Source organism: Pan troglodytes, chromosome 1 (genome assembly GCF_028858775.2).
Source record: "Pan troglodytes isolate AG18354 chromosome 1, NHGRI_mPanTro3-v2.0_pri, whole genome shotgun sequence".
In the NCBI taxonomy this organism is placed as follows: domain Eukaryota; kingdom Metazoa; phylum Chordata; class Mammalia; order Primates; family Hominidae; genus Pan; species Pan troglodytes.
The window spans coordinates 88,118,640-88,128,010 of NC_072398.2; the positions used below are offsets into that span (position 1 = coordinate 88,118,640).

Below are 9,371 nucleotides of genomic sequence, written 5' to 3' on the forward strand. Positions count from 1 at the left end.
CTTTCCTTGCAAATAAAGGTATGTCCATTTATTTACTGCCCTTCCCCCTCCCCCCAAAAATTTCAGAGACAAATCTTGAGTCTCAGATTGAAATTTAATAAGCATTTGAAGTGAAGCAGATAGCTCTGGTGATAACGCTTTATAGGTTTGCAACAAAGCAAAACAAAACGAGGCTTAGTGATGTGTCTTGGCACTATTTAGATAAAGTCCAGGATGCAAACCTGTGGACTGGCTCTCCTGCCATCCTCACCAAAACCCCCAACCAGGTAAAGCTGATCATTCCAAAGGCAGGTGCGATGGCCCACGCGTTTCATCCCACGATCTGCACAGGGGAAGTGGAACCACAGAGGAGGAGATGTGCCTGTTGGATACAGGCAGAGGGTGGTTATTGAGGCAGTAGCACTTTGTCATTCACAGAATTCAACACGACCAAGGGCTTGCCCATTGTTTTTCTGCTCACTTGATTTGTAGGCCTCTTCAAATGCTTAATATTCTGTGTACTCCTTTAACTCCTGTCAACTAATTTTTCCTCCTCCCTACCCCATCACTTCATCCTCTGTAGTCTTCAGGTTCCCCCATCTTCCCACCTTCCCCCCCTTCAGCCATTAGTCTGGCTCTCACGGGTATCATAGATGTAGAGATCATTGCAGATGGTGTCTCTAGCTCTGGTCAGAGTTTCTCCACCAAACAGCACAGCAAAGGGCCCGACCACAGAACATGAGTGATGCCGTAGTCCATGGGGCCCCTTCTGGGACCCCTGCCCACTGCTCACAAGCCTTGCAAGCTGTTCCATCAAATGAGGAGCAACAGGTGTTTCCTCCTGGGGGAGAAAGAAAGGACTGTCCGAAGAGACCTGGGCATCACAATTTTAGCCTCTTCCCATCCTAAACAAGATGTGTGAGGAGCTAATACCTTAATTTTCCCATGACTCCAATGCCCAGCTACTTCTGGTTCAGCTAAGTTGCAACCTCCAAAGAGCAATAGCTGATGACCTGGATGGGGTCCAGGAGTTTGGAGCAGGGCCGCACAGTGACCTGAGCGTGAGGCTGTGTGGCAGCCTTCTTGCTTGTAGCTGTGGACATGCAGAAATTCAGGGCTGAGTGGGTTTTCTGGAAAATGTAAGTGCCACCGCCCTTGCCAAGGATGGATGGAGAAGAGGCATGGGGCAGTGCGGTAGGTGGGATAAGAGGGAGGGTAATACTGTAGAGAGCTCAGCTAGCTTAAACATGGTAGGTTCCCCTGGAAGGAGGGTGCTAGAGTGAGGACGTGGATAAATTGCCTGAGAAATCTGCTTAGGCTTTTGTTTTTCGAGAGTGTAGATGAGAGTGAAAGGTTTTGGGCGGAGGGTGCCATACCAATAGGTGCGGGCGCTGGGGTCCAGCCTTAATGTGTAGATGCTTCCATAGCGTCGCTGAGTGTGGATACCGCCCTCCCGGCCAGCCACCTGCAGCTCTCGGTCAGAGATTCGGGTGCAGGTGTGACTACTGAGGCCGGCGGGGGGGCAGTCACCAGGGGTCCCTGTCCACGCCTCCCACACACCGCGCTCTGTGTCCAGTGCGGTCACTGTGGCCAAGCGGCGAGACCCGTCCCAGCCGCCCACCACGCAGAGCCAACGCCCGTCCACGGGTGCCGCGTCGTGGTGACTGCGCGGGGGGCTGCCCCGGGCTCCCAATCGTACGGCCTGGCCCCTAGCTGGGTCGAAAACCACCGTATCGCTGCTGGGCTCTCTCGCTCCTCCTGCTAGGAGACCACCTACGAGATAGAACCGTCCCCGCAGTTCGGTGCATGAATGGAAAGCTCTAGCCAAAAGCGCGTCCCGCGCCACTGGCCTCCAGGCCCAGCCTGAGCCTGCGGCCCGACCCGGGGGCACGGCCACCGCCATGGGCCCCGGGGAGAGGGAGGGCGGTGGGGTCTGCGGCTTGGAACGAGCCCCTACATGGCAGGCCAGGCACCTCGCCTTCCGCGGGCTTCCCCGGGAACCTCCCCCTACCGGACGCCAGCCGGGGTTCCCACCTCAAGTCCCGGCTTTCTCTCCGTGGTCGCCCAGCAACCACTGCAGCGGCTGCAGCGCGACCGCTGCAAACCGAAGGTCGCAAAGCAGCAGTTACCGTGGAGACAGGACACCTGGGTGGCTATCGGGAACCGTATGGTGGTGCCACCAAGGCTACGGGAGCTGTATCAGGTCAATAAAAATCCTGCAAGATTGTTAACCTCAGAAAGTCGGAGGACAGTCGGGTCCTTAGAATAAACCCCTGTGATCTCCGCTGTGAACTGATTTGCGATTTTGACATTTGAGGTGCAGGTGCTGCTCCACTAGGGCCGGGAGGGATCATTTGGCTTCAGGGTTTCTTACTCGGGCTAACCACCCCAGGGATGAGCAAGGAAGGAGAAGCAAAAGTCAGAGGGTGGGGAAGTGAAAGTGGACTGACCACTGGCCCGAGAGACAGGAGACCTGGGTTCTAGTCCCAACTATGCCCCTGACCCTCAAAGGCATTGTTTCTCTCTAGGCCTTCTCAGTTTTGTCATTCATCAAATAGGCTGTTCGTTTATTCCCAAAGGCTTGAAGGTCCCGATTGATTGGGTGGGAGAGTCCTTTCAGCTCTGGCCACTAGAGGGTAGCAGAACCCAGTCTCTCAGGTGACACACACACACACACACACACACACACACACACACACACAGAGAGAGAGAGAGAGAGAGAGAGAGAGAGAGAGAGAGAACCCACGCAGCCTTAGAAGGGTGAAGTGGGGGAAGAGTGAGAAAATGAGAAAAACAGACTCTTACCCTTCCCTGATATCTTTTATTTAAGCCAGTTTCCAGATATTAACTCTGTCCCCCAGGACCAAGTGATAACTGAAGAGGCCCAGATGCAAGCTTTCTGGTTTCAGCTGAAGGAGGAAATACAGACAGAATTTTCCTCCCAACACAGCTGGGGTGGGGCAAAAACAGGATCTGTGTCCTCTGGGACTGGGCTGTAAGTGGGAATGATGACTGCTACTTGTGGCCTTTGGTTTCTACACATCACCTTGCTCCCCATCATACCTGAGATACTGAGACCATAGAAAGTGGCCAGGCAGGAGAATCACTTGAGGCCAGGAGTTCAGGAGTTCAAGACCAGCCTGGGTAACATAGTGAGACCCTGTCGAAAGAAAGAAAGAAAAAAAGAAAAGAAATAAAGAAAGGAAGAAAGGAGACAGTGGCCAGGGCTGCAGTGAGGATGGGCATGTAATGCAGGGTCTGATAGCACAGCAGGGCTTTCCCCTCCTCTTCCCAACTCTTGGTCCTTAGAGAACACAGCACGGGGATGGCATGGGCAGGAAAGGCACAGTTATAGAGATTGGAAGATTACCAGGACCTGTTCCCCACCTGTACCTTAAAGCCAAGATTCAACAATAGCTTTGAAAGTCTCTGCCCTCCCAACTATAGCTTTCCCTGAGTATGACAGGCAGTATTCTCAGTTTTCCAAAATCATGGTAAGAATCTCTAAAAAATCACTAACTTTTACTGTCCTTGGCTGAAATTTAAAAGTCAGTCTTTTCCCTCAGGCTTCTTTCTCACTGGCTAACCTCCCAACAGCTGGATTCAGATCTGTCATACTCCTAGGATTAGGCAAGGGCTTGCCTCAGGGGTGGGGCAATTTTGCTTAAACCTTATTGGCCTATATGTCCATTTTAGGCTCTTGCTTTTGCCTAAGTCTTGGCTGTTCTGTTAGACTTACTTTCTGCCTTTCCTGGATAGAAATGGGAACTCCCCACTCCACGGGCCTTTCCAGCTCCTCTCTCCCAGCTTCCTCTCTGACTCTGAGTCCTTAGCAGTAGGCATCTTAGTTAGACATAGAGCTTGAACCTCACATACTCCTTGGCTGTACCCTCTCCAGTTCTGTACCTAGATGCTTCCAGTTCCTCCTAATAGCTGGAAGCATCTGTCCATTGCTTTGCCATCCCAAGACCCTGGGAGAGGAACTGCCTAGGACTCCTACCTTCTTAGGTTAGTTTGAACCAAATCCATATTTTGGAGGAGGGAGAAAAGAAGCCAGAAAGAGAGAAACAGAGAGAGGAAGAAAGCAAACCAGCCAACCTGGACTTGTATGACACACGCTTCACACCGCAGGAGAGCATCTGCAGTGGTCTATAATGACCTTGTCAATGATACACAAACTGAAAGGGCATTAAGATAAGTGAAAGGGGGAACTGAGAGAAAATTGTGAGAGACAGGGAAAAGGGCAGCCAGGGCTGTGAACCTGCTTTCACCTGCTAATAATATCCAGGGACAACCTCTGTCCAGAAATGAGAGCAGGGACTGGATATCCTGAAAGTCTCGTAATCCTGATGTGATCCCCTGATGTTGGCTTTGTCTCAGTTGGCCAAGAGTCTATATGATCTCTAGCAAGCAAGCACCCAGCTTCCTATCTAGCCTTAGATGTCTATCCTAGCCCCAAATCTACGCCCCCTTGCCTCAAACTTTCACAAAGCTCTTACTCTATCTTCTCCCTTCCTTAACCCCATTTTCTGACCCTGGAACCATCTCTGGTTCTTAGCATTATTCGGTACATACAGAAAACCAACAATTGGGCTGGGTGTGGTGGCTCATGCCTATAATCCCAACACTTTGGGAAGCCAAGGTGGGTGGATCACTTGAGGCCAGGAGTTCAAGACCAGCCTGGCCAACATGGTGAAACCCCATCTCTACTAAAAATAAAAAATTCACCAGCCGTGGTGGTGCATGCCTGTAGTCCCAGCTACTCTGGAGGCTGAGGCAAGAGAATCGCTTGAACCTGGGAGGCTGAGGTTGCAGTGAGCCGCGATTGTGCCATTGCACTCCAGCCTGGGTGACTGAGAGAGAAAGAGAGAGGAGAAAGAAAGAAAAGAAAGAGAGAGAGAAAGAAAAGAGAGAGCGAGAAAGAAAAGAGAGAGAGAAAGAAAAGAGAGCAAGAAAGAAAAGAGAGAGAAAGAAAAGAGAGAGAAAGACAGAAAGACAGAAGGAAGGAAGGAAAGAAAGAAAGAAGAAAGAAAGAAAGAAGGAAGGAAGGAAGGAAAGAAAGAAGGAAAGAAAGAAAGAAAGACCAACAATTGCACCAAACGGTCTTAATCGCACTCAAGACTCCCACAGTTCCCTCTGCCCATGTCTCCCAGGCTGTCCCCATCCTTCAGGCCCTTTCTTTGACTCTTCTTCTGCTGTACCCTGACCCTTCTCTATTTCTCACACAGCTCATTCTAGCTGCTTGACTTCCTGGCCCTATGCCATCCTGGCCCCATTTCTGACTCTTTGCTCTCAGCTCAGCCAGAATAAAGACAGGGACAAAAGGACAGAGAAATGACCAGGCAAAGAGACTGCATGAGGTCAGATCTTGAGAGCTCCTTTGACTGAATGTGAGCTAGAAGGAGATTGAGAGAAAGGTGAAATTGTAAGCAGGCTTTAGGGTGGAGGGGAGTGGTAATCAGCCAAGGTAGAGAATGATGGAGAGGTGGAATAAGGATGGGGAGAAGCTTATGTTGTTGAGGGGGTAGGCAATGTTGAGTAGGAAAGTATCATTGGGTCATTGCTGAGCGGTGGGAATTGAGGGCAGAAGACAGAAGGACTTGAGTAATCATGGCATCCAGAAATTTCTCTTCGGGTCCTTCTGTCTCTGTTTCAGATTTTGTCTTGGCCACTTCAGCCACTTTGTCTCTTTGAATTCTCCCCCTTCAATAACTCGTGTGTGTGTGTGTGTGTGTGTGTGTGTGTGTGTGTGTCTCCAATACAATCCCTGACTTACAATGGTTCAACCTACAATTTTTCTTTTTCTTTTTTTTTTTTTGAGATGGAGTCCTGCTCTGTCACCAGGCTGGAGTGCAGTGGCACAATCTTGGCTCACCGCAACCTCCGCCTCCTGGGTTCAAGCGATTCTCCTGCCTCAGCCTCCTGAGTAGCTGGGACTATAGGCACGCACCACCAAGCCCAGCTAATTTTTTGAGTTTTTAGTAGAGACGGGATTTCACCATGTTGGCCAGGATGGTCTCGATCTCTTGACCTCATGATCCGCCCGCCTCAGCCTCCCAAAGTGCTGGGATTACGGGTGTGAGCCACCATGCCCAACCCAACTTATAATTTTTAAACTACAGTGATGCAAAAATGATAGCGTGTTCGGTAGGACCCATACTTGAATTTTGAATTTTGATATTTTCTAGGGGTAGCGACTGGTATATTAAATGCATTTTCAACTTATATGTTCAGTTTGCAATGGGCTTATCAGGACATAACCCCATCATAAAAGTCAAGGAGCATTTGTATATTTTTCTGTCTTTAAGTTTCCATTTTTCTCACTGTGCCTTGAGATCTGTCTCTCACTGTTTCGACTTTTGTGTTTTTCTCTCTGGGTTACTGCCCTTTTTTTCCTGCTGACCAGAGCCAGCCATCTGACTTTCCTGCAAGGAGCTTTAGAACTTTCCAGAAGTGGCCAGACTTCTTCCCTTTGGCTGCTTTCTAGAACTATAGCACCAGTTTGGGGTCCCCGGGCACAGTCATAAGGTCTCAATTTTTGATGAAGACCTGAGTGAGCTTCAATACATAGGGCCTTTTCAGGGAGTAGAATTTCCCCACAGTGGGGTCTTAGTGTCAAAATAAAGATATTTGTCCCTTAACCCATACTGTGGTCCTGGATTTCATGGTAGTGTGTTCATGGAAACTTGCGAAGTTCATGGGGTGAGAGCAAGGAGGATGGGGCTCTGCACACAACTGGACCTACCGAGAAACAGGACCTGAACATGCCTTGCATTTAGCTGCCTCCTCCCCTGGATGGCACACTCCAGCTTTAGGGCCCTGGAGGAACAAGCAGATTCAGCCCCCTGATCTCCAAGGGTTGTTAGGCAACCAAGAAATGTGGTTATCATTAAAGGATGGGGCTGGGGGCTGGGTATTGGGGAATTGGTGGGCCTGCAGGATAGGCAAAGAACAACATAGAACATGGCAATGTTTTGATGTAATTTTCTAGAAAACAGGAGGCCACCATCCTAATATTGAGCATAGTGAAGTTCCATCTGGAGGGGAGTAAAGGTGTTTTCTAGGGGAAGAAAAGCTGCTGGAGCCCCTGTGTTCTGTATGGGGGTATGCCCATACCTCCAGGGATGGAGCAGGGATGATCCTAGGGAGGAGCAGGAGGAGTGACTTTGAAGCCTTGGTCCTGGGGGGTGAGATCAAGGCCCATATTGGTAATCTTTCACCACGTCATCAGCTCCCCAACACCTTTCTGTACAAACTGCAGAAAGTTTGCAATGAGCAGATCAGGAATAGCTTATCACAGAGACAAAGCTGTACAGAAATGGATCACAAACATTTTATCCACTCTCATGCTTCCAACTAGTTCCACTCTGATTTATTTTTCACCCTCCTCTCTCCCTAAGCACAAGGGACTCTCCCCCAGCCTCTGACTCTTCTCTGACCTGGGACTTCACTGCAGACAGACAGGATATTACTCACCAAGGAGCTCTCTCATCTACTCCTACCCCCAACTCATCCTCCTGCACCCCACTCTCACTCCCACCCCTTCCAACCTGGGCCCACTCCTTCCCTCCCCCACTCAATCTGACCCTCACTCTCACTCTTCTTCTCCCCCACACCACCCCACCCATCCTTTTCCCTCTCTGACTCACCTCAAGTCCCATTGACACAAACAAAAATTTCAGCACAACCCACTCCAACCGGTTTGGCTGAGGCGTGCAGCCTGTCATGGGGACAGAGACAGGTATAAGCGGATGCTTGGATGCATGCAGATCATGAAGAACATCCGCTGCTGTGCACACAGAGACAGTCCCACATATGTGCATAGCATGTATGTGTACAGAGATACGTAGGGAACACATGATGGTGGGATATAGCATGTTACAGTTGTTTCTGTGTCTGCCTCTCCTGATTGAGGGCTCCTTGAGGGCAGGGACTATGTGTTATGTGTCTCGGTCTCCTCCCTTGAGCCTGACACATAGTGGCACTCATTTAATGTCTGTTGAAGGAATGCATGGGTGCAGGCGCGCACGCAGCAATGTCACTCAGATAAACACACATGATAAAGACACTATCATGGCTTGAATTGTTCTCATTCTTAGCGACCACAATGTGGGTAGGAGGAGGGTAAGAGTGAGGCATGTGGGGAATGGGAATTCAATATGGAAGGGAGAACTGAACCAGGATACCAGGCATTGGTCTTGAAAATCTTCCTCATCCAATATTTCCTTCCAGCCTCAATCCTAGAATATGCCTTCCCCAGCCTTCATCCTAGGAGAGGGTAGGAAAGGCCTAAGTTTGAGGGCATATTCTCCAAGAGCATGGCCCTTGTGAGACATACAGGGCTGAGGGGAAGGAGGGAACAGAGGGACTTGAGATAGGTATTTGTGAAATGAGGAGAGAGATCCCTAACTCTGTCAAAGGACTGGAGTGGGCTGCTGGACTCTAGTGCTTCCTCTCAGGCCCTGTGGTGCCCTTAGCCTACTTCAAGGCTGCATCATACCCATGAAAAAATGAGTATAGCCATACCCTAACTCCACCTCTGGGCAGTTCTGCCTCCCTTCCATGCTCCGTATGGCTAGAGTTCAGGGTGAGTGATTAAGGGGCCCAACCAGGGGTTCAGAGACATCCTGACTGGTAGCACTTTCACAGGGTATACTATGTATGAATGGATAGGCTGAAGGAGATTGGATATCCATCTTGTGAACTAGCTGCTTTTCCACTCCTGTGCCTCAGTTTCTCCTGTGGCTTCCTGTACCTGGAGGGGTGAATCCGTGGGAAGGAAAGCAGCTCCTCCGAAAGCATGCGATAGGATCCAAGGTGTGATAATTATAATTATAACACAGGATGCTCCCCCTCCCATTCCCGCTGGCCCTACTCCACCCCTGCCACAGAGGATCTCAAAGCAGCATCTGGGTGGGGCTGTTCCCCTGGCACAGGTGGGGACCTGAAAAAGGGAAGGGGTTGGAGGTGGAGAGAAACTGGGGAATTCTGGCAACCAGCCTGGCCTTTAAGGGCCTCTGACCTGCAGGAAATAGCCCCTGAAGAAGAGGTCACTGCCGTGGTCATTGCTGACAGTTGGCATCTAGAGCCAGAGTTGGGGTCATAGTCCAGTGACAGGAGTAAAGTCCAGGTCACAACCCCAGTTCAGGATAGTAACTCACGGCCAGTCGGGATCTCTGCTTTACTGATCCGACTTCACCATCCTTTTCATCCGGACAACTCATTTATTCAGAAATTCATGGCTTCACCAAAATGTAGTCAGTTCCCATGAAATGCTGTGGCCTGTCCTAGCATGGAAGACTGAGACAAGATTATAAAACAAGCCCAACTTTCAAGGAGTTCACAGGCTACAACTCTTGTCCTGTCCCGCAATTTAATACATTTACTGAATC

The 9,371-nt window shown here is 50.0% G+C and overlaps 1 protein-coding gene across 3 annotated transcripts; it reads right to left on the reverse strand.

Annotated features, from left to right (window-relative positions):
- Nucleotides 1-75: 75 nt before the first annotated feature.
- On the reverse strand, nucleotides 76-2,021 carry KLHDC9 (kelch domain containing 9). Of its 3 annotated transcripts, XM_016930840.4 has the most exons (5): nucleotides 1,937-2,021; nucleotides 1,356-1,752; nucleotides 913-1,072; nucleotides 622-820; nucleotides 76-361 (listed from the first exon to the last, which is right to left on the reverse strand). In XM_016930840.4, exons 4-5 carry the CDS (start codon nucleotides 791-793, stop codon nucleotides 198-200), a joined length of 336 nt encoding a protein of 111 aa, XP_016786329.2. In that variant the 5' UTR covers nucleotides 794-820; nucleotides 913-1,072; nucleotides 1,356-1,752; nucleotides 1,937-2,021; the 3' UTR covers nucleotides 76-197. The 3 variants fall into 3 exon arrangements, with proteins under 3 accessions (XP_016786329.2, XP_001172813.2, XP_001172782.1); XM_001172813.7 differs by having other exon boundaries at nucleotides 1,356-1,981; XM_001172782.7 differs by having other exon boundaries at nucleotides 622-839; nucleotides 1,356-1,981.
- Between the last annotated feature and the right edge of the window lie 7,350 nt (nucleotides 2,022-9,371).